This window comes from Tinamus guttatus, unplaced genomic scaffold (assembly GCF_059628265.1).
Source record: "Tinamus guttatus ecotype Peru unplaced genomic scaffold, ASM5962826v1 Tinamus_guttatus_pri_ptg000314l, whole genome shotgun sequence".
In the NCBI taxonomy this organism is placed as follows: Eukaryota; Metazoa; Chordata; class Aves; order Tinamiformes; family Tinamidae; genus Tinamus; species Tinamus guttatus.
The window spans coordinates 9978434-10002324 of NW_028288848.1; the positions used below are offsets into that span (position 1 = coordinate 9978434).

The 23891-nt window shown below is 43.0% G+C and overlaps 1 protein-coding gene and 1 pseudogene across 1 annotated transcript; one reads left to right on the forward strand and one right to left on the reverse strand.

Annotated features, from left to right (window-relative positions):
* Window positions 1-1221: 1221 nt before the first annotated feature.
* SLC16A12 (solute carrier family 16 member 12) lies at window positions 1222-9304 on the forward strand. Its single transcript, XM_010222047.2, has 6 exons — window positions 1222-1456; window positions 3314-3417; window positions 3523-3666; window positions 6006-6597; window positions 6961-7220; window positions 9035-9304. Exons 1-6 carry the CDS (start codon window positions 1254-1256, stop codon window positions 9295-9297), a joined length of 1566 nt encoding a protein of 521 aa, XP_010220349.2. The 5' UTR covers window positions 1222-1253; the 3' UTR covers window positions 9298-9304.
* Window positions 9305-14009: 4705 nt separating this feature from the next.
* LOC148593982 (interferon-induced protein with tetratricopeptide repeats 5 pseudogene) lies at window positions 14010-15411 on the reverse strand (annotated as a pseudogene).
* Between the last annotated feature and the right edge of the window lie 8480 nt (window positions 15412-23891).

The window sequence follows — 23891 nt, forward strand, 5'->3', positions numbered from 1 at the left end:
ATGCAACGTTTTCCTGGTTATGGAAAAAATTAATATATCGAGTGTGGGAAAACTGTCAGCTGAAGGCCTCTGCAAATAAAAAGCTTTTTCAGCATTTCCAAACAATTATGATCATATGTTAATATTTGTTTAAGGATATAATGGGATGTTAATAAGTGCCTGATACAGAAGAGTGCATTTATGATTCCTTGAACTCAGTAAATGATTGGAATATCACATATTTTAAAGTTCAACCATTAATAAGGAATGTTTGACAAAATTAATAACTTAAAAAATCAGAAGTAATAATGTAATTGTAAATCAAAAAAAGGGAACAGAAGCAGTTCCTTCCACAACTATGACCTGCCCACCATGTCCTAATGCATATTTTAGAAATATGATTAGTATCTGAAAGAATTTTGATGCTATTTTGCTCTCACTAATAAACAGGTACCTCACCAGCTGCATATCAACACCAAAAGTGCCAAGATGTTGTTGTAGAAGTTGTGTGTGTTGCAGTTATTGGACAGTATAGAGTTGATCATTTCCTCTGCAAAAAAAGGTTTTATGATTCTAACATCGTCAGCTATTTGACTTATTTGCAGAGGATAATTTGCTCTCCACTCATTTCAGATTCTCATTATCAATTAAAACTTTTGTTCTCTCAGGGTGGGCAGTGCTCAGATTGTATAGCTCAGATCTAGAATGAGAAGTCTTGCCCTGCCAGGGTGCTACACAAATACGATAGAACTGTATCTGAACGGCCTAGGGCCATGCAGCATTTGTCCAAAGCATGGTAGCCACATCATGCACAGCACTTCCTTGCTCTGCTTGTTCAAGTGAATTTGTCAGAAAGATGTTGATGAGACACTGTGTACAAGAGAGTATAGATATTTCTGAGGAAGATTCTTCGCAAAATCAAGATAAATTTCAAGCCAAATTGCATTCAAGTTAGGTGCTAAAGGAGCTGCAGTGATTGGCACCAGCAAAGTATGCGTCTTCAGTGTTTGCTCTGTCACATTTGTGGGGCTAATGTGCTAGAGTGAAACTGCTAGGGAAATTACTCTGCACTAACTGATGCCAGATACTGGGCCAGGTTTTGATGACACAGTCTTGCTTCTAAGGACTTTTGATGAACTGTGTTCAAAGAAAAAAATCTCTTCTATGCGATATGAGCAAAATGGCATTTTCTAGCTCAACAGTGCGATTTTGCATTCTCATCTTTCCCCTTTTGCCTTTTTTCTCTCGTTCTCTCCTCAGATGGCAAGTGACCCATGCGCCAGGTGATCCCCGCGCGTGCTCAGCATGCCGGCTGCCACCTGCCCCTTCCCGTGAGCGGCGGCGGAGGGAGGACTGGCCCCAGCCCCATGGCATCGCCCCGGAGGGCGCCGCGCGGGTCCCCTCCCGACGGCGGCTGGGGATGGATGATTGTGGCCGGTTGCTTCCTTGTCACCATCTGCACCAGGGCTGTGACAAGGTAACATCTTTGGCTTTTTTTATTATTTCTTGTTTTTTGTTTTTTTTATTTGTTTGTTTTCTTCCCCCTCCTTCCCTGCCCAGGAAAGGAATAGATTTGAGAACTCTTGTAGTGGCCCACAGCTGATGGGGTTGATTCTGTCTGGACACGTAACCTCTATTTTGCTGTGTTTTTAAAGGCAAAGATCCCTCTGATTTTATTTGTGCCTGGTCTGACAGCTGTAGTATCTCAACATGCCCTCATTGAGATATATATTATATATATCACTTTTTTCAGAATGAAAGTCTCAAGCAGACAGTGTTACTTAAGACTGTAGTGGTTTGGTAGGAGAGGGAGGAATCGTTTAGGGTCTCTTCATGTCCACTGTGTCTCTGGAACCTGACAGTGATGGTCATTGTTGCCAGTTCCAGAGGATTTGCTGGCCTTCCAAGTCTGTCTCGGAAATGTGTAAATAATCTTCCCTCTTACTACAACTATTTCAGGTACTAACCAGCCCGAGAGGGTCAGTGACCTAGAGAGGCCCCTCTCTGTTTACTTCTGGTATCCTAAATATGCAGGAAATATTTCCTGTATTTCTCAGAAATAGAAGGAACAGAAATAGTCTTCTGTCCTGTATAAGTGCAATATATATGTTGGGGGCAGTATGGCTTCTACAGCTGATGTTGAGTGATTTTATTTGTCAGTCAGACACCAAGGAGGATGGTCTGTATGAACATGGACATTTAAGCTATATTAAACAGAGACACGGGCATCCAGGTAAGTGTAGGGGACAGAGATAATATCTTGTTTTCCTACTTAAAATACATATTTAAAAAAAAAAAAAAAGTCTGCCAGATTTAGTAATCTAAAGTCTAAGATCTTGGAATAAACAGTATAAATGGGGACCTTTGCCACATGCTCTCAGTGCCCAAGCTTGAGTAAGATGGTTGGACTGGATGATCTCTAGAGATTCCTTCCAACCTCAACTGTTCTGTGATTCTGTGTGGAATGTACCAACCCCATAATAATAACAGAAATTCCTTAGTGGATTTCTTTCCTTTTTCATATGTGAAACACTTTGCATCCATGGAAACATCTAACGCTTGGTGCACCTCCAGGGTACATGCATGCAAGGGTAGAGCTGAAGTGACCCTTGATTTGCAGGAGTGGGGAGAGAGTGGAACAGGGGCCTCTTCTGCTTATTCAGAACCTAGAGAGAAACTCTGCAGCCTTTTAATCCACTCTCCTGCAGAGATGGGTGGAACAGTAATCATGTTAGGAAAGCAAACTAACTTGTCCTGGAAACATTTTAATAAAACTTTTCGAAGGTCCGTGGGCTCCTGCCATATTTTATATCTTTATCCATGAGATTTTGCATTTCAGTTCTTGTGGTTTTGCACTTGTGCTCTCATTTACACATGGCTACAGGTGGTATTGGTTCTATAGGTGCTATGGTGGCCCTGTTGCTCTGGCTTTCACAGCTGTGAATGCCACCACTCCATGGCAGCCTGGTGGGTCAAGAACAGGCACTAGAGCTTTGGGTATCAGGGAAGCAATATCCTAATATAGGATACAAATTGCTGGTGATAAGTGCACATTTCCATTTTATTTCAATTCAAAGAAAAAAAAAAGCAGTTGTGAAAATCTGGCATCAAATGCCATACTGACAGTCTTGCTGTTAATGTTAATAATCTCTCTGTATTAGCCTGATCTGTCTGAAATGGGCTCTAAACCAGTCTAATCTGTCTAATCCTACTGTTGGGATATTACTTGGGTGTTGTTCTGTGATCCAGTTGTTTTCCCTGATTAGTGACACATGTTTTCTGCTGGGCAATTGCCCCGTGTTTAACAGATTGGTGTTCATGTTTTCTTTCCTAGGTGCATCTCCATTTTTTTTGTGGAGTTCCAGACATACTTTGGTCAGGATTATGCCAGAACGGCTTGGATCCATTCCATTGCAGACTGTGCCACAATGCTCTGTGGTGTGTATTGCTCTCAAGTCCTTTATATCTGCTTGTTCTTCAGTTCCATGGGACCTCTAGTTCACTAACACCTTTTATTCTTTTCTATTTTATTTTATTTGGAAGCCCCACTCGGGAGTCTGATCAGTAATCATGTGTCCTGCCAAGTTGGTATCATGTTAGGAGGGCTGCTTGCATCTACGGGACTAATTTTGAGTTCATTTGCCACCAGTCTGGAACATCTCTACTTATCGTTAGGAGCCCTTACAGGTAGGAGGCATTCATGTGTTTTGTTCTAGTCAGGAAAGTAAATGCGGGATTGTTAAAAATGATGTTCCTCCCATTAAAAGAGGGGTAATCTCCCCTGCTGTTTCACAATGTCAAAACACTGGTCTGTAGAGAATCAGAAATGTCTGGTTCCTTTTAAAGCAGAGCTTTTGGCTGTCCTTCATGACTTGAGTCCGATAAAACCTAACATCTGCATGCTGCAAGAGCAGTTCTTTAATACCTGTTGAGAGAGTACTGTGGACAAGTTCTGAAACGCTGAGATGGCAGGAGGGACTACTGCTGCACAAAAAGACTTTGCCTGTGATTTGCAAGAGGTTTGCTGTGGTAGGAGTTTGAGTGCCCTCAAATATTTACCTGTTAGAAAATGTTAACAACAAATGAGTAAACAGACAGAGGATGACTGGGGGAATACCTAGCACCTCAGTTGCACACCTTGCATTTATCTGTATCACATTCCTGGTTACGTTGCTGTAGCTGAAGATCCCTTTGCATTCAGGTATGATGCTAAATACTTTTGCTCTGTGCAGTCTTTCCGTTGGCTGTACACAGAGGAACTTGAGAAGGGCTGGTGGTTACACTGACATTCTTTACTCATTAATATTGACCTGGTAGCCACGGTGATATAAACCCTTGTACTTGGTGCCCTGCTGTTTAGTAACAAGTTGGTGGAATTACTGCTGTTCACATGCTGCTAACAGCTTATTTGTTAAGAAAAAAAAAAAGTCCTTATTGTGGTGCAGGTCGCTCCTGCATTACAATGTTAATCTTTGACAAATGTGTTTGTATCAAATAAAAAGGCTCCTTGTAACCCAAAGCACCATTTCACATACCGTTCAAATGCCGCTGAGGCTTCCTTTATGAGAACCACTATGATTATTGGGGTGGGAAAGCAGTTGAACTTGCTACATGGAGTAGTAAAGAGCCTATTCTACAAGCAGTGAAAATTTAGTCTCTAATGACTCATTAATGCAGAAAAAAAAAATCATAACATTTGGTGCTGACGCACTAAGAGCCATCCTGAAACCAGCTTAGATTGGAGGTGGCAGCATAACTCACTAAGGTCTAGATTTGTAAAAGCAGTGAGGCTTAAACTGTGAAGAGTGAAGCAGGAGGGAGCTGGGGCACTGGAAATAAATAGCAGAGTTCCCTCTGAGAAGTATCAACACATTTTCAGTTCCAGTTTTCCTGTTTATTTTTCACAAGACATATTAGATTTTGGGGAGGCTTTTGCTTGTGGAGGGTAAAATGGTGCATAGCCCAAATCGAGTGCAGCTTTCACAACTCTCACATGCTGATGTGCAGCACAGAGCTGCTCCTCAGGCTTTGCTGCTGCGACGAGTCCAGCCCAAGACCCTGTCCCTCTTCTTGCATTCCGATGAGTGCCTGAGCAGGGGACCATTGCACTGGGTCAGTGAAATCCCCTTAGCCTGTCCTAGGAGCTGAGTGCCTGCTGAACACATCAAGCCATGCAGGGTAACACCGCAAAGCTCCAGGTGGTCATGCTCCAGGTGGTCATGCTCCAGGTGGTCAAGCTCACAGCTCCAGGTGGTCATGTCCCCTGCTAGTAAAGGGGGCAGTTTTAACATGAATGCAGGACATGCCCCAAAATCCCAGTCAGGAAGTTGTTTCTGTGTTTGATTGGGGAATATGTGTGTCAGTGTTAGAGCGAGCATTTGAAGATTAACTCTGTACTCTGGTTTCTTCAGAAGAAGCCATGCCTTTTTTCCCTAGCTTATGAGATGGATCTTATTTATTTACTAGATTGGGTGTGGTTTTGTCTTCCGAGGCTTCCCTCTCCTTTTACTTGTACGCAGGATTTACAAATGTCAGCCAGCTGCTGTGTGGAGTTCGTTTAGCTGACTCAAAAAGGTTTGTTGTAGGACATAAGGTAATAGAGACAGATTTCTAAGACTGTGTTTCAGAGACATAAATTCAGTGAACACGGTTGCAACAGGCTGAACACAAAGTGGTGCCTCACCAGGCCAGTGTGCCCAGCACCTTTGCTGCACAGGCCCTGCATTTAAGACCTCGTACAGTACAGGCTGGCAGATAGTTTTACTAATATTTTTGATAGCCCTTGTGCCTATTATCAACGAGCCCTGTCACTCCTTACTGAGTCTTGTTGCTATAGGTTAATGATGGTCTGTTAGGTTTGTCAAGTCAGTAACACTGACAGTGGAAGAAAGGAGTCATCCTGGTTTCTGTTCATACTCTGACTGGGCAATTCAGCTGTGCTAATGAAAGCAGGTGTTTGTTGAATTTAATGTGTTCCATGCATCATGCTCAGTGTTAAGCCATCTGCATTATACTTTCTTTTCTAGGACTTGGGTTTGCACTCTGTTATTCTCCAGCCATTGCCATGGTGGGCAAATATTTCAACCGAAGAAAAGCGCTGGCTTATGGAATAGCCATGTCAGGAAGTGGAATTGGAACCTTCATCTTGGCCCCAGTGGTCCAGCTTTTAATTGAGCACTTTTCCTGGCGTGGAGCACTACTCATCCTGGGAGGTTTGGTTCTAAACCTCTGCGTCTGTGGTGCCTTGATGCGGCCTATTGCTCTCAAAGAGGACAGTAAAACTGCTCCTGAGTTTCTCGAACAGGATTATGTCCCTGATGCACAGAAACAAGACTTAAAGCAAATGTCCAATTGTTCATCTTTAATCAAAGCATGGTCCCGCGAAAGTTTATGCTACTGCTCATGGAAAGAATATGACTTTTTACTGATGCCAGGCTTCATGGTGCTGGCAGTGTCAGTTTTATTTATGGCCTATGGCTGTAGCCCTCTTTTTGTCTACTTAGTGCCTTATGCTTTGACTGTTGGAGTGAGTCATCACCAGGCTGCCTTCCTCATGTCCATACTTGGTGTCATTGATATTGTTGGTAATATCACCTTTGGATGGCTAACAGACAGAAGGTATGGCTTATGGCTAAATAAATGTAAGCTTTAACCAGTGGGAGGCTGGATACCAGTAAGAAGTTAACATACAAAAGGAACAAGGGCCTGGCCCACTGTTGTCTCACAACTGCTCGGAAGGACTGGCCTAAAGCAGTTATACATTTTTTTCAATATATGAGGACTCATATATTGAGCCAGCTCATTCCAACCATTGCCGAGCTCAGTAGCTGTAACGTCTGAAAAGGCTGGCTGAGCTAAGGAGTATCTTAATTCTAAAGGTCAATGTAAAAGAGAGAGGCTGAACTGCTACATGTCAGGACATAGAAACTGAGATACTGCCTCCAATTATATTTTTATTCATTCCTGTTTTGAAATCTGCAGGTGTCTGAAGAAGTACCGTCACTTCTGCTACCTCTTTGCCGTGGGAATGGATGGCCTCTGTTGTCTTTTCCTGCCAGTTCTCCAAAACTTCTCTTTGCTTGTGCCTTTTTCATTTACCTTTGGCTACTTTGATGGAGCCTACGTAACACTGATCCCTGTTGTGACAGCAGATGTAGTGGGAACTTCTTCCTTATCATCAGCTTTGGGTGTCGTGTATTTTCTGCATGCCATTCCATACCTAGTGAGCCCACCTGTTGCAGGTCAGTTCACAAGTGACTTTCCTATAATCTCATTGCTATTCTAGATTTACCTGGATTCAAAGCAGAGATGTCCAGCATTTAGTCAAGAACTGGTCAAAAAAGGCTATCAGATGACTGGTTTATGTTTTGATTATAGCATTTGGGAAAATGAAAGTCATGGAAACCAAGTGTCTCTCATTTACCTTCTGATGGAGCATCCTCTTGCTGTGGAAGAATGTCTAGTGAAAGCGCAGGGCAGACTAAGCCCAGATTTGTACCCGCTGGAGTCAGGGCTTCCCCACATGATCTCCTCAGAGCACTGTTCTCCTTACTTCTGTGTCCCCAGAGGAGGGGAGGACAGAGCCATCAGGAGTGGCACCAACCACTTCATCTAGTTAAGTAATCTCTCCTTAGTGAAAGGAGGGTATTGTATAAAGGTAGCACTACATGCTCTTATGTGCTTCTTTGCCCCATCCCAGTAGGACTAGCAAAAATCTGCAAGAAAAGGGCATTTGCCTCCCTTTTTTTTTTTTAAAAAAAAAAAAAAAAAGGTGTGTGTATGTATGTATATATCCCCCCCTGTCTGCATTGACACTGAGATAGAGATTGGTGGCTAAGAGTAAGTACTGTATTGTGGCTTGATTTTTTTTTTCAAGCTATTGAAATGCTGAATATTGAGATAAGTATTTTTGCAAAATTTTAGACAAATTAGTTACAGTTCCGATATTTTTCCTTTGAAGTGGTAAGAATAATCTTCCTATGGTAGGCTTACTAGAATCTGGAGACTGAGTGCCTTGTCATTTCTCCCTTCAGTCTCCCATAAGGAATTGCAGGTGGGCTTTGGTGTGATATAGCAGGCAAATGCAGCCTGCCTGGAAAGGTAGCCCCTGAACAGAGAAATTGCACACCCAGACCTTCTGGGAGACTGCAGGTCCCAGCTAAGTACTGTCTTGTTGGGTGATTTCTACACATGGAGCTATCTGAAATTTGAAGAGTGGCTGTGGCATGGGCCTCTGAAGGGCAGAAGTGGCATGGGTGGTGAAAACAAAATATTCCTTGTGAAATTACTTCATTTTGAAGATGAAACTAAAGGGAGTTTCTCTCTAAGTTCTTTAGTCCAGAGGACTCCCCTTCTCCATTCCCAAGGGCTTTGAACAGGTGGGTTAATCTACTTTATTACTGTTTGCTTTTATGCAGCCCTCATCACTGTAATAACTAAACATCATGTTTCCTGACAGTGTCATTCTAAGTAATTAATGATGAGTAAAAAGATCTTGATGCAATTTTGAGCATTGTGGAAGGAATCTTTTAGAAAAGGGTGTGTGTGTGTGTATATATATATATATATGTGTGTGTGTGTCATATTTTATTTGCTCTTCACATCAGTTTCCAATTAATCCCTGCTTCTGATGCCTTTAATTGCAAAAACAGTGAAAAATGAAATATTTTTAAATGATGCATGAGCCTAGGGCATTACTCATTTGATGTTTCCATACGAAGATCTCACAAACACAATATTTAAACCTAGGGTTCCCTAAGCATGTCTCAAGACATATGTAAGATACTTACTTAGTACTATAGCGATGACTGCTATGCTTTTTCTCATTGGTTTGACCTCTGAAAAGAAGCCCGTAAAAGCTTTTATCTACCTGCTAATATTAAATTCCTTCTCCCTTACCTGCCTTCCAAAGAACAGTGACAGACATGTATATCTGTATAGCTTAATTGTAGTGATATGTGCTAAAACTGCAGCAGTGCTGCTGATCACAGAATTTGTAAATTATCAGAAAGCTGGAAACCTTAAAAGTCAATTTATTTTTCTTCCCTCCCTGCAGGTTGGCTTGTGGATACAACTGGCAGCTATACTGCATCATTCCTCCTGTGTGGATTTTCTATGATATTTAGTTCAACATTATTGTGCTTTGCAAGGGTAGCAAAGAAAATCAAAAAAACATGTTTGCAGTCACTTACCAATGATGCCAACACCAAACAGCACATCGGGACAAATGGAGCGATAGCTTATTCTGTCACAGGAGAATTAGACCAAAAGGATGTTGAATTTTTGGCTGTCGATGCAAACAGCTACAGCAACAGATGACAAGTGCCATCACTGAGCACAGTGCAGCCAGAGGTGGCTGCCTGGTGTTATGCTGCTGAAGACTTGACTTCTGTGAAACAAGGAATCTCCCAGTTACATTTCTCTGACATCCTTTAGTAGGCTGAAATCAACATACAGCAACAGTAATACAAAGTTAATACAATTATAGGACAGAGCTAGTTTAAAAGTAAAGAGCTTATAGATACGAGTGTTTCCAAATTTGTTCCTAATGCAGTATCTTAACTCTACAAGTAATATAGAGGAGGATAATTGGCTATAATCAAACATAAATTATGATGCTTTAAGTGAACAAAATGAAGAACAAAATTGAAGTTGAAATTATTTTTAAATTATATTTTGAACTGTGACAGTGAAATAACCTTTTTGGTGACCTGATCCCTTATTACAGTGGACTAATCAAAGAACCCATCAAATCTCTTCACACTTAACTATCTGCACAAAGCTCTCCATGAATAACCCTTTCCCATGCCAAAGTTGTTTTTAGAAAATTTGGCAGGAGGATGTAGTTTGTCTTGAAAGCGTCTCTGAGGCAGCTTTATTTTTGTTACGGTGAGCCTAAGTTCTGTATGCAAGTTGCAACTTGATTTGAAACAAGTTTAGATGTGCTTTTACAGATTTCTGCTCGACCAAAATTTTAGAGCAGTTATTACTTTTTTTCCTGGAGATGCCGGAAACCTGAATTTCTGAGCATCGCCATGGCCAACGTCGTCCTCCTGACAGAAGGTGGCAGAGGGGCAGAGCTGCTGGCGCGGAGCATGCGCCGAGCGACGCACAGAGCTCGGGCTGCATCAGTTGGCGAAGGGGCGAAGGTGCCAGGGCAAAGGGCCTGCTATGAAATGAGCAGCTGTTGAAGCAGGCAGCGCAAACAGCTAGTGGGGAAACTGCTCCTAGGTGGTTAGGATCTCAGGATGGTTGCCGGCAGACAGGTTGTTTCAGTATATTGCAATGCTTCCTTTCTGTCTCCTTTCCTTGGATCCAGGAGCTCTGTCTGCTGTTGGTGTCAGTTATCATTTGTATCAGCTGAAGAGTGGATCAGGTCATTTGCTGTGGGTGGCCACAAGACAGCAGCTGTGATTTGCTGATAATGTCCTGCTACTTGTGCTAGCAAAATGCTACAGCTGGTTGCTTTGTAAATACTATTGGGTAAATGTACCTCATGGGATAAATTGTGGATGTGATGACTTGTTAAATAATGGGATGCTTCTGCATTTCCAAAAGGAAGAGCTTGGGAACCTTCACCTTCTGAAATGTGAATTGTTTCTGTGTTTTGATACTTTTAAAGCTTTATTCTGTTCATTAGTAAATTGATCAGAGTCCAAACAGTTTTCATCAGTGCTCAGGCAGCAGTTTGATAATCGTCTACTGTCGCAGTTGCTGCGCTCCTCCATGCTGGCCGTGCTGCAGGTCTTCTCCTGCGCTTCCTCGCGCTGCAGCTTCTGACCTCGGCCAGAACCCCCAGTGCCACGTCCACCAGCTCTGCCTCGGCCATGCAGTAAACGGTTGCTGCCCTGGCCAGCCCCTGCCTCTGCCGCTGGTACCGCCGGGCTGCCGTGGGGGTAGGCCCGGCCGGTGCTGCAGGCTGTTCCGCCGCGGCCATCCAGGCGGGCCGCCACCGCCGGCTGCCTGCCGCCATCTTATGTACCCGCCCGAGAGAGGGGGCGGTCTGCGCAGGGCTCCGGGCATGCGCTCCGCCCCGCAGAGGTCATGGCCGCCTCCGGGGGCGCCAGCCCCGAGCCCGCCGGCAGACCAGCCGCAATCCCCGACAGTCTACAGAGTCTTCAACGTTTGCTAATGATGTCCTATTCGCACGTCCTATTTGTCCGGTGCCTCAGAAAGGAAAGCAACATAGACTGTGAAGACTGAAGTTAATTTAGATCCTAAGTAAAAAGAGCCCAACCATAAAGGTATTTTTCAAATATATGTAAATGGTGCATGTGTTAAGTAGTCCATTTTTCTTGCATATTTCAAATATAACATGGATACTGTTTGTCCTCAGTTGTCAAAGTGTTTAAAAGCTGTAGGTTAAAACACCTGCATGCCAAAGAGTCTGTAAAAGCTGTCATCAACCAGACTGAACTCTGCCTGTCATCTTTCCACCAACCTATTTCCTAATGAGTATTTGCCATAAAATACCCTCCACCCACCCCCCCAAAAGAAACCCAAATTATACCATGTTACTGTTGCATGTTTGACTTGTGTCTGAGCTATGCTTTTCCTTAGGTTTGTGACTGTTTTTGTGGCTAAAATGATCTGCAGTCATTCTTCCAGGTTTATGCAGCCATCTATTTGAGGGAACAGGAGCAGAGAGAAGGTTCAGTCTTTCTTGGTCTGTGCCCATGAGGAAGGACCATTAGCCTGAGTCGGGACAGGTGAGACTTTTGTATCCTAAGAAAACCCAAAGGCAACTTCAGTTGTTGTTAATTCAATTTTGTTAGTGTGATCCTGGGATGTAATCTGATTGTTAGTCTTGTGCCAGAAAAGAAAATGTGTCAAGGAGCCTTAAGTTTGGTTGCAAGACACATGCATTTTAGAAACAGAAAATGAATTCTCATTAAATATTCTGTCATGAGGTAGGAACAATAGGCACATGAAAAACATGAAAGGCAGTTGTATTAATTAGTGGTGATGAAAAGGTCATTTTTAGATCCAAATGTGAAGATTCCTTTGAAGAAATAGGGAGTAGTTTGGTCTATAAAGACTTAGTATTTCAGTAAGTTGTTAAGTCACTGCTGTTAACAAAAATGTAATAACTTTTCTTCAACTTCATGATACGTCATCAGTTCTTCATGCCAGAGTTACATAGTCTGAAAGAATTTTGGGACAATAATACAGACACTTATACCCTATGAAATAATACTTTATAAGAAATTATTTGTGTTTTCAGATACATTTTTATCTGAATGCGCTTTTGTAGGCGTTTCCATTCGTGCGTTTCCCTTACAGTTCCCCCTTCCAAGGAATTCTTGTTTTAAAGAGCCAGTTCAGCACGAGCTGTTGGCCTGGAGAGAGCGATGCCGCAACCCCACGGAAGCCGCTCTCGGCGCGGCCGTGCCGGCGTGGGGCAGGCGGTGCTGGGCAGCGGCGGGCAGGCGAGCGGGGAATATCCCGGGAGCCGGGAGGAGGCTGCGCGTTCCCGGCAGCCCCGGGCGCTGCAGCCCGGCCAGCGCGGGGACAACGCGCTCTCGCTGAATGCAGAATTCAACCTTTTTTTTTTTTTTTTTTTATAAGCGGATATATCTCTAAGTCTTTGGACAGCCCTGCTGTGTTTTAATTTTGTGTTTTGGCTCACAAATAAGGTTAGACTCTATTGAGGTGTTCCCGTTTAATGTGAATGATATATTCAACCTCTCTGTGGATATGGCAGTGGGATTTGTGCTCTATGTTGTCTCGTTTTCAGTGTCCACGTTGAAATGAAATGTTTATTTTACTCTGCTACCAAAGGCTCAGGCCCAGCCTTTTTCCTGGCTGACCACGGCAGGCAATGCAGCAGCACCACCCTGGGGAGGGAAGTTTGTGTGCACATCGCGTGCCCGTTAGCTGGGTTCCTGGGCTCTGGCACCAACTTGTTTTGTTCCACACTCTCAGCAGGGGCTCGGAAATGTTTTGCAAGTGCAGCATGAATTTTGCATGAGCATTATTACCTCAGGTACCAAGGCAGAGTAGTGCTGAAACAGAAGCAGCTGTAAAACAAGTTGGAGTTAGCTGGTGCTGTGCAGATAAGTGTGTTCTTCTCAGAACCACATACTCTGTTCACTTCATTTCCCTGTACTCTGTTTACTCTGTTTGGCCACCCCCTTTCCCACATCCACCTTGTATTCCATGTTCCCTTCCAGCAGGGCTTGTCGTAGCTCCAGCCACACTCGCATCCCGCCCATGGTGCAACAAAAGCCTAGGGTTTGTTTTCTGACCTTGGCAACTAATGGACCCCGAGAGCCCCCTCTCCCGCATCTCCCCTCCTCCCTGCATGTTTGCTGTAGTGCTTCCCAAGAGCGTGGGTTTGGCTCAACTGGACAGATCTGATTCAGCCTGCCAGCACTTTATCCCTGTTACCACCTCTTCAAATGGCTCTTTCTATTTCTTTTATCTACTAACATGAGGATTAGCTCACAGAGAGATAGATACCAAAAGCAACAGTCGAGTTAGGTCATGATCTTTAATAATTCGCAGCAATAATACACATTTTAAAAGCTTTGCTGAGAACTAGCCCAACTAGCATTGAACAGCATATGATATAGTAAACAAAACACATCTTCAACACAAGCTATTTCAAAATATCAATAACAATTCCTTTTTAAATGTTATTTGGAAGAGCATCAAGAACACCCAGTACATGCTAGTATCACCAAGCCTTTCATGCAGATAGATCAGGTGTTATAGTATTATCATTCAGTTCTTTTCAGTAGAATATACCATTTCTAACTTAAAAGTTCTGTTTCTTTGAGATCACAGCTCAAACACAAGCTTTATAGAAATGTTAGTATTGAAGAGATTTCAAAGCTCTTGAATGCTAGCAACCATTCATTGCCTTATTTGGTAAGTGACAAGGTGACACTTTCAATTTCTCTGTTTTCCACCAGAAGCTGATGCTGCCCTGTCTTTCCTCTGGTTACAACTTCAAAGAACCCAAAAAAAAAAAAAATCTGAGAGTTTGAAACTTGTGTTGCGGGAGAGAATTCCTGGAGGTTTATGATTCAGATGGAAATTTGCAGCTTCTGTAATGCACGCAGGTATTCTTCATTTTCAGGATCCAGCTCCAGGGCTTTCTTGTAGCACTCTGTTGCCTGCTCTTCCTCATGATTTAGCTCATGAATGAGCCCGAGGGTGCTAAAAGCTGCCGCGTCTCCTAAGCCTTTCTGAATTCTCTGTTTCAACAATTTCTGCAGAGCAGTTTTGCACTTAGCTCCTGTCGTGGAATCCTGCTCAATTTTCAGCCCTTCTGTGAAATATTTAATAGCTTCAGATTCTGATTTCATATGAAAATGCTTATACATTCCGTAAGTGTAGTAGAGTTGCTGTGTGTCTAGAGGATGTAAATTTGTCATTTGAAACACCTTCTGAAATGTGGCTTCTGCTTGGTAGTACTGTTTTCCTTCTGCATACATACCTGCTAGGTCACTGTAGGCAGCAAAACACGTTGACTTGTACTCGATCACTCTTTTAAAATGAAAAATGCCAAGTCGAATGAGTTCTTCCATTTGCTCTCTGGGGGCATATTTTCTCTTTTTCAGTTCAAACAGTTTGGCTCTATAGCAGACTCCCATCTGGTGATGCAAAAAGCTGCATGTTGGAGTTACTCCTAGGGCTTTTCTCAACAGCTCCAGTGCCTTATCCACTTGATTTTTCCTTCTATAAAATTTAGCAGCATATCGCAGAAAATAAGGAAAATCGGGGGTTTTATCCATTGCTTCTTTAATGTATCTCTCCCCCTCCTCAGCTAGATTTAAATCCTGGAGCTTTAATGCAAGTAATGCCACAACAGAAGTATCATCTGGACTCAGTTCCACCGCGCGCCTCAAGGCCGGCAGGGCTGAGCTTTCGCTGTTACTGCTTCCCTCAACAGCATTTTCCCAACGATGCACTGCTATTGCATAGCCCACGTTAAATTCGGGATCGTCGGGTTCTGTCTCCAGGGCTTTTTGAAAACTCTCCTTTGCTCTGCTATAGTATCCCCTCCCAAACTTTAGTAATGCCCAGCCTTTCTCGGAATAGATCTCTGGAAGCTGTACTTGAAAGCGAGCTGTGCTTGAAAGCTTTTTGCAGGTGTCTTCCACTTTCCTTAAATAGGTTTGAACTTCTTCATATTTGTTCATGTAGTAATAAATCCAGGCATAGTTCCCCCACGTAACAAGACTTCTCCTCTCGATATCATCTGGATGCTTTATTTTAATTTCTTCTTCTGCTTTTTGGAGATTTTGCAGGGCGTCCTCATTCAAGTGCTTTAGGTGACACACATATGACAGCATATTGTAGCTTGCGATCAGGGATTGCGTGAGAAATTCAATCTGATGGCCCGTTTTGTCCTCTAGGGATTCCAGATCCACATCTTCCTTCACCAAATTCCATGTAAAATGGCATTGTAGTTGCTCCAGGCTGCATTGTAAGTCATTCTTGGAAATGATGCTAGGAAAAGAAATCACAGAAGAACTTATATTCTTATATCTGCTTTAAAAACAAAAAATCAGGCATGATTTAAAAGCAGAAACATGGAGCTGTCAAGCAATATCAGGGTTGATACCATTAGATAACAATACATCAATAAGCCATAAACGCTTGTTTGTTGCATAGCACCACTTTTATGTTCTGATGATATTGATGAATTGCTACTTGTTTCCCATAGCTTCTATCTGTGAATATCATTACTTTCAGTAATGGCTTTTCACTAATATGTTTATTTCCACTGCTTATTTTTGTGTTTCCTCACCTACTGCTCTTAAATACACTTTTTATATTTTAAGCACCTGTGTGGGTACTGGAGGCCAAAAGAGCTGCCCTAGAATCATGGCACACTAAAGCAACTTTGCATGCTTCCACCTTCTTGTTTTTTATTCGGAGGTGTTTCTTGTGTGCCTTGGATTTTAAAGCAGTCATGTCCTGCACCAGTGACATCCTTAATTAGGAATTGTATGTGTTAGTCTATACAGTCTTGTATATGGATACAAGCTATAAAATGTCTTGGAGTCCCTTGACCCCCTCATACAAGGAAATATATACAGCTTTATAAAAAGCATTTTGAAATTAAATCCTTGTTTGTTATGATTTTTCTCCTTTCTCTTTTGTAGAACCAAGAGGATCTAAAAGCCTGTAGAATAAATGTGTGCTGCAAAATCATGTAAGGGAAAATCTGAAAGAAAACTTAGGCTTCAGCAGAGAGAATACATTAGAAAGACCAGAAAATGGGGAGGTGGCAAATCAAGGAGGAGCATAATTAAAATATATATATATTTCAAAAATATTTTAAGCAATATCTGCTTTTATAAAAGCAATCTCAAACTGATGCTTTAGATTGGTATTAGCAACAATGCTTAATTAGAAAACTGTATGTGGAGAAATTACATTTCTAGCAGAATGAAAGGGAAGTAGAGTTAGCTTCCTGCTGTCATTGCTGTCCTGCTCCAGTTAGAGCCTCTGACTATAAGGGAATGCCACTGCATTGGAGCTATTGTGTCCCAGTTCAGCAAAATATTAGAGCAGTAGCTTAAGCACCTATAAAGCCCCATACAATCCTTTTACTAAAATTAAATATCTGATTTTTGCAATTCTTTTTGCTTTTTGTTGCTTTGCCTGAGAGCCATAGAAAGTGATGGGTGAGAACAACAGTGGAGAATAATGAAAAGACTTTCATGGCAAATTAACACTCATGCATAATTCACAAAAGAAAGGATGTGTGATGAAATACAACTTAGCTTAGTTTCATATGCAATTTCTAGGTGCTAATATTTTCAGAATTGTCATAAACACCTCGGCTTTGCTGAATCTGAGTCTGTGTGACAGTCTTCAGAAAATGTTATCCCTTTTCTCATGCTATGAGCTGCTATCCATTACCTGCATTATCTTCTTTCTTACTGGAAATAAGGGAAGGAATTCTCGCAAATCCCAGCAATGCCTATCACCCACCCAGCAGTTCTCCATGGACCACCTGCATTACTTCATCCACAAACTGCATGCTGGAATTTCTCTCAGTTCCGTTTCCAAAACGGAGCCTGTCAGTAGCATTAGAGCACTCGGCTGCAGCCTCGTCCTATCTGGCTCCTCCCGGTGACTCTCCCGCGTTTCCCCCCGCAGTGTCCGGCCCCGCCAGCCCCCGCTCGCTGCCCGTTCCCGCTGCCAGGGCCCGGCCGAGCCGCGGCCGCTCACTCACCTCAGCGCTTCCCGCGGCTGCCGCGCGCCCCCGCCGCGCTGCGCTGCCATCGCGCCCCGCGCGCGCCCGCCGCCGCCGCCGCCTTTTAATGCGCTCCGGGCTCATGTGATCTGCGGGCGGCGAGGGGAAACGGAAAGTGAAACGGGGCCGGGCTCTGCCTGCGCCGGAGCCGGGAAACAGAAACTGGGGACTCTGCTGCGTGGTGGGCTGCTTGTTTGTTTGTTTTTTCATCTTGACGTTATGCCAAATACATCGGCTTCTGGCTCAGGATATCTGCCTTGCTTAATATCCAGAGCCCTCTGTGAGGAGGAAAGTGTTTCAGACTAATGAATAGAAACTACTGTATGCTCTGGGAAATGGGCTCAGCTCTGCTGCTGATTTCTTTACTTTTATTTATTTTTTTTTCCTGCTCCTTCTACAATTTAAGCTCTTGGTTTGAAGGTATTGTGTCACTCAATACTGCTTTTAGGAGTAGAAAAAAGAATTGAGATTCCTACTGTCTAGATCCTCAGGTCCTCAATCCCTTTCACTTTAGTATTTGTAAGAAAATCATTTCAGTTGTCCTTAAGCTGGTACCATTTTCACCAGAAATCAGGAGCCTGGGTCCCTTTGAAGATCTAGGCCTGCTCATTTTAAATGGCTAGTCCATGCTTTCAAGGGTGGAGAATCATTCCCAAGTGAAAATCAGTCATATTTTCAGTCCTGCCCACCCTCTGGACAGCCGTTGCCTTTGCTACAGGCACAAGTACTTACACGGTTCTGCTCAAACTGTCCCGAATGCGAACCCTTGAGGAGAAGGATTTGATGGTCATAGGGACCAAGCTAGAGAATACATTTCCAAAAGAGGTGAGACTAATTCTGAATAGTTGTGTCCAGGCAGTAGGATTTTTCTCTTGGATAGACTTTAGGATCAAAACCAGAATCCTCGCATCTGTTGTCTTCATCCCTTTGAGAAAACAAGGAAGAAAAAAGCAAAGCAGAAGACACACTGAAGTCTCTGCAGGACTGCTCTGTAATCTGGGGGCACAACTCTGGGGAGATGTGTGAACAGACATGTTATACAGGCAGGTTGGTAGTCTACCTGGAAATAACTAATGCCTGTGGGAGTGAGTTGCTCCAAGCATTGTAAAAGTGACTGTCTTCAGCAGTGGCTGTAGCAATAAAGATAAACCAATGACAACTGGTATAAGAGACAGCAATATATACACAGTGTCTTTGTACAGAAGGGTGGAGGAAGGAGTCTGAGTGTAACCTGGAGCTGCAGGCTAATGAAGAAGGAGAAAGGTGTAAAAGCATCTTAGCAAACACATAGAAATGACCCCAAGTAGAGCGACGGGAAGCTGTGGGGGGAAGAAGAAACCAGCAACATCAGCATCACGTGCCTCTGAAGGAAGGGCTTTGGAAGCAGAAAACTGAGTGTTGGTCTCCCCAGCAGCCCAAAACTGCTGACTTAGGACCCGGAGGTGCAGCGGAAGGGTAATGTAAGTAGCTCCATTCCATTTTAAAATGCGAGGTCTGCAAACAAATGTGATGATTGATAACAAGTGTTTTTAATAGACTTTCTAATGCTCCTGTGTAACTGGAGGAATATTTTGCGATAATAAGCTCAAAAATGCATACAAGGGTGTCATACGAGACTTTTTGTTGTCCTTGGTAATGACAATGTCAGGTTCCTCCGTTTTGTGAGTATGTTTTAGCAGAGGATACACAAGGTTGTTCTTATGTCCCAGCAAGCCAAAAAGTGTTTTATTGCCAACCTCACTGTTGCCTTGGAACTGTTGCTGCTGCTGCCACCATGTTTAATCATTGTAAAGAGACAAAAAATCACATTCATTGCTGTTTCTAAGCCATGTGTACTCTGTACTCTGCGAGTTCCAAATTGTACTTGTAATGATTTTAGGTTTTAATTTGAAAAAAAAATTACCCACTTTGAGGGTGACAATATGGACTTTTCAACAGCGCATAAAAAAGTTTTATTCGAAGTAGAGTTCAGTTCTTGATTTGTTGATAAACTGAATTCATCCTCATGGTTTGACCAGAAGATGGCCCCATCTAGCAGGCTGTAATGAGCATGAGATTGTGTGTAGCTAAACAAGGGCAATAAGTGGCCTTTTTACAAAGCAATCTCTTTCATAAGCACTACAGGGTATTTCTCCTACAGGGGAGAGTTTTGATCTGAATGGAATCCCAGGAGATAAATGAATCTTTGGGGAAAGGTTTTCCTTTTTGTTGACACTCTATCCTGGATGCAGGTTTTACGTAAATACTGGATTATGTATAGCTGCTGTGATGGTAATATGATAGCTTTTTATTTGCATAGGGAAAATAGGAATTAAAACAAATTAAGGTGCTAATTTAAAGTACACACACGATTTAGAGCGTTTTTTTCTTGCTTTGTTTCTGAATAGCTGTCTCTAAGTGAAGGAAGCTTTACTAATCTTGCATCTTAATAAACATTCTTTTCCTTTCCCTTAGTACTAGAAATAGCTTCAGGATGGCTGGAGGAACAGGGCGGTTCCTTCCCACAGCAGTGGAAGCCCATGAACAGTGCAGGTGAAGTGATGCTGGAGAGAGGTCTTTCTGCATCGAGTAGCGGTCGCGATCCCTTTGGCTTGCAGCAGGGAAGCGGGGCAAGACCCTGAGCCCTGAGGGTTACCTGAGTTTGGAAAGGTGTGAATAAGACTGCGATGAAGCTGAAGGAACACAGATAAAAGAAGCATTGACCCTTGGTTGGAAGGGAAGACTGTAATCTAATCGGTAATTCTATAATCTCCTTGATAATTCGGGAAACTGTTTTCCCTTTCTGAAGCATTCATGTTAAATTTTGAGAGTATTTCTGGTAAACTTGGTCCACATGTCAGTGGTGTTATATGTATATAGATGTAAAATGTCCTGTGTTTTCCCCATTTGGAAGGTTGATTTTATTTCTTTAATTGTTTATTTATTTTAGATAGGAAAGAGGATCACAGGAAGGTTGCCGGCAGACAGGTTGTTTCAGTATATTGCAATGCCTCCTTTCTGTCTCCTTTCCTTGGATCCAGGAGCTCTGTCTGCTGTTGGTGTCAGTTATCATTTGTATCAGCTGAAGAGTGGATCAGGTCATTTGCTGTGGGTGGCCACAAAACAGCAGCTGTGATTTGCTGATAATGTCCTGCTACTTGTGCTAGCAAAATGCTACAGCTGGTTGCTTTGTAAATACTATTGGGTAAATGTACCTCATGGGATAAATTGTGGATGTGATGACTTGTTAAATAATGGGATGCTTCTGCATTTCCAAAAGGAAGAGCTTGGGGACCTTCACCTTCTGAAATGTGAATTGTTTCTGTGTTTTGATACTTTTAAAGCTGTATTCTGTTCATTAGTAAATTGATCAGAGTCCAAACAGTTTTCATCAGTGCTCAGCCACTAGTTTAATAATCGTCTACAGAGTCTTCAACGTTTGCTAATGATGTCCTATTCGCACGTCCTATTTGTCCGGTGCCTCAGAAGGGAAAGCAACATAGACTGTGAAGACTGAAGTTAATTAAGATCATAAGTAAAAAGAGCCCAGCCATAAAGGCTTGATGCATTTTTCATACATATGTAAGTGGTGCACGTGTTAAATAGTTCCATTTTTCTTGCATATTTCAAATATAACATGAATATTGTTTGTCCTCAGTTGTCAAGTTCAAAGCGTTTATGGCAACCACAGCCGGGAAATCTGCTCAGAGCACGGGACGTGATTTACAGAACAGACAGGGAGGGAAGTTCAAAGCCTGCTCAAAGCTGGTGACATGGCACTACTTTGACTCTGGGGCATCAGGATGGAGCAACCGGGGATGGGTGGCATTTCCATCAGATGCCACAGGGCCAGAGATCTAGGGCATCCCAAGTACTTCCATAGCCAACGTTTGTTTTCCAGATGTGCCCTTTTCTCCTTGCTGGTCTGCTAAGCTGCAGCCAGAGTGGTCTGTGCTGGAGGGCCCTTTGGGAGAAGCAGCCTTGACCAAGGGCTTCCTCTGCTGGGCTGCAGTGTCTTGAGTGGCGGGCAGAGCGGATCCACCGTCCACGTGGCTCTGGCAATGGCTTTAGCTTATTTTCATGTGGTCTGTGTGTTTTTCAGAAGTGCAGCTTTCAGCACTTCCATTTCTTTATGTGCTTTAAAATCGGTCGTGTTAAAGATGAGCAGGCTTCCAAGTTGGATGTGGACACACAGGTGAAAAACAGAAAGTATTTGCCCCAGAAATATCTTATCTTGAATATGAATTAATATTCAAAGCCAAACACTAGAGATATTCTAATCTGAATTTGGAATATGGCTAATATCATTTATTTTCAGGCAAGATTCTGACTGTAAATATAACAGAACTGGTTAATGTAGCCTGAAAGAGCTGTTTTTAAAAGCTGTAGGTTAAAACAGCTGCATGCCAAAGCGTCTGTAAAAGCTGTCATCAACCAGACTGAACTCTGCCTGTCATCTTTCCACCAACCTATTTCCTAATGAGTATTTGCCATAAAATACTAACCCCCCCCAAAGAAACCCAAATTATACCATGTTACTGTTGCATGTTTGACTTGTGTCTGAGCTATGCTTTTCCTTAGGTTTGTGACTGTTTTGAGGGCTAAAATGATCTGCAGTCATTCTTCCAGGTTTATGCAGCCATCTATTTGAGGGAGCAGGAGCAGAGGGAAGGTTCAGTCTTTCTTGGTCTGTGCCCATGAGGAAGGACCATTAGCCTGAGTTGGGACAGGTGAGACTTTTGTATCCTAAGAAAACCCAAAGGCAACTTCAGTTGTTGTTGATTCAATTTTGTTAGTGTGATCCTGGGATGTAATCTGATTGTTAGTCTTGTGCCAGAAAAGAAAATGTGTCAAGGAGCCTTAAGTTTGGTTGCAAGACACATGCATTTTAGAAACAGAAAATGAATTCTCATTAAATATTCTGTCATGAGGTAGGAACAATAGGCACATGAAAAACATGAAAGGCAGTTGTATTAATTAGTGGTGATGAAAAGGTCATTTTTAGATCCAAATGTGAAGTTTCCTTTGAAGAAATAGGGAGTAGTTTGGTCTATAAAGACTTAGTATTTCAGTAAGTTGTTAAGTCACTGCTGTTAACAAAAATGTAATAACTTTTCTTCAACTTCATGATACGTCATCAGTTCTTCATGCCAGAGTTACATAGTCTGAAAGAATTTTGGGACAAAAATACAGACACTTATACCCTATGAAATAATACTTTATAAGAAATTATTTGTGTTTTCAGATACATTTTTATCTGAATGCGCTTTTGTAGGCGTTTCCATTCGTGCGTTTCCCTTACAGTTCCCCCTTCCAAGGAATTCTTGTTTTAAAGAGCTAGTTCAGCACGAGCTGTTGGCCTGGAGAGAGCGATGCCGCAACCCCACGGAAGCCGCTCTCGGCGCGGCCGTGCCGGCGTGGGGCAGGCGGTGCTGGGCAGCGGCGGGCAGGCGAGCGGGGAATATCCCGGGAGCCGGGAGGAGGCTGCGCGTTCCCGGCAGCCCCGGGCGCTGCAGCCCGGCCAGCGCGGGGACAACGCGCTCTCGCTGAATGCAGAATTCAACCTTTTTTTTTTTTTTTTTTTTTTTTTTTTTATAAGCGGATATATCTCTAAGTCTTTGGACAGCCCTGCTGTGTTTTAATTTTGTGTTTTGGCTCACAAATAAGCTTAGACTCTATTGAGGTGTTCCCGTTTAATGTGAATGATATATTCAACCTCTCTGTGGATATGGCAGTGGGATTTGTGCTCTATGTTGTCTCGTTTTCAGTGTCCACGTTGAAATGAAATGTTTATTTTACTCTGCTACCAAAGGCTCAGGCCCAGCCTTTTTCCTGGCTGACCACGGCAGGCAATGCAGCAGCACCACCCTGGGGAGGGAAGTTTGTGTGCACATCGCGTGCCCGTTAGCTGGGTTCCTGGGCTCTGGCACCAACTTGTTTTGTTCCACACTCTCAGCAGGGGCTCGGAAACGTTTTGCAAGTGCAGCATGAATTTTGCATGAGCATTATTACCTCAGGTACCAAGGCAGAGTAGTGCTGAAACAGAAGCAGCTGTAAAACAAGTTGGAGTTAGCTGGTGCTGTGCAGATAAGTGTGTTCTTCTCAGAACCACATACTCTGTTCACTTCATTTCCCTGTACTCTGTTTACTCTGTTTGGTCACCCCCTTTCCCACATCCACCTTGTATTCCATGTTCCCTTCCAGCAGGGCTTGTCGTAGCTCCAGCCACACTCGCATCCCGCCCATGGTGCAACAAAAGCCTAGGGTTTGTTTTCTGACCTTGGCAACTAATGGACCCCGAGAGCCCCCTCTCCCGCATCTCCCCTCCTCCCTGCATGTTTGCTGTAGTGCTTCCCAAGAGCGTGGGTTTGGCTCAACTGGACAGATCTGATTCAGCCTGCCAGCACTTTATCCCTGTTACCACCTCTTCAAATGGCTCTTTCTATTTCTTTTATCTACTAACATGAGGATTAGCTCACAGAGAGATAGATAGCAAAAGCAACAGTCGAGTTAGGTCATGATCTTTAATAATTCGCAGCAATAATACACATTTTAAAAGCTTTGCTGTGAACTAGCCCAACTAGCATTGAACAGCATATGATATAGTAAACAAAACACATCTTCAACACAAGCTATTTCAAAATATCAATAACAATTCCTTTTTAAATGTTATTTGGAAGAGCATCAAGAACACCCAGTACATGCTAGTATCACC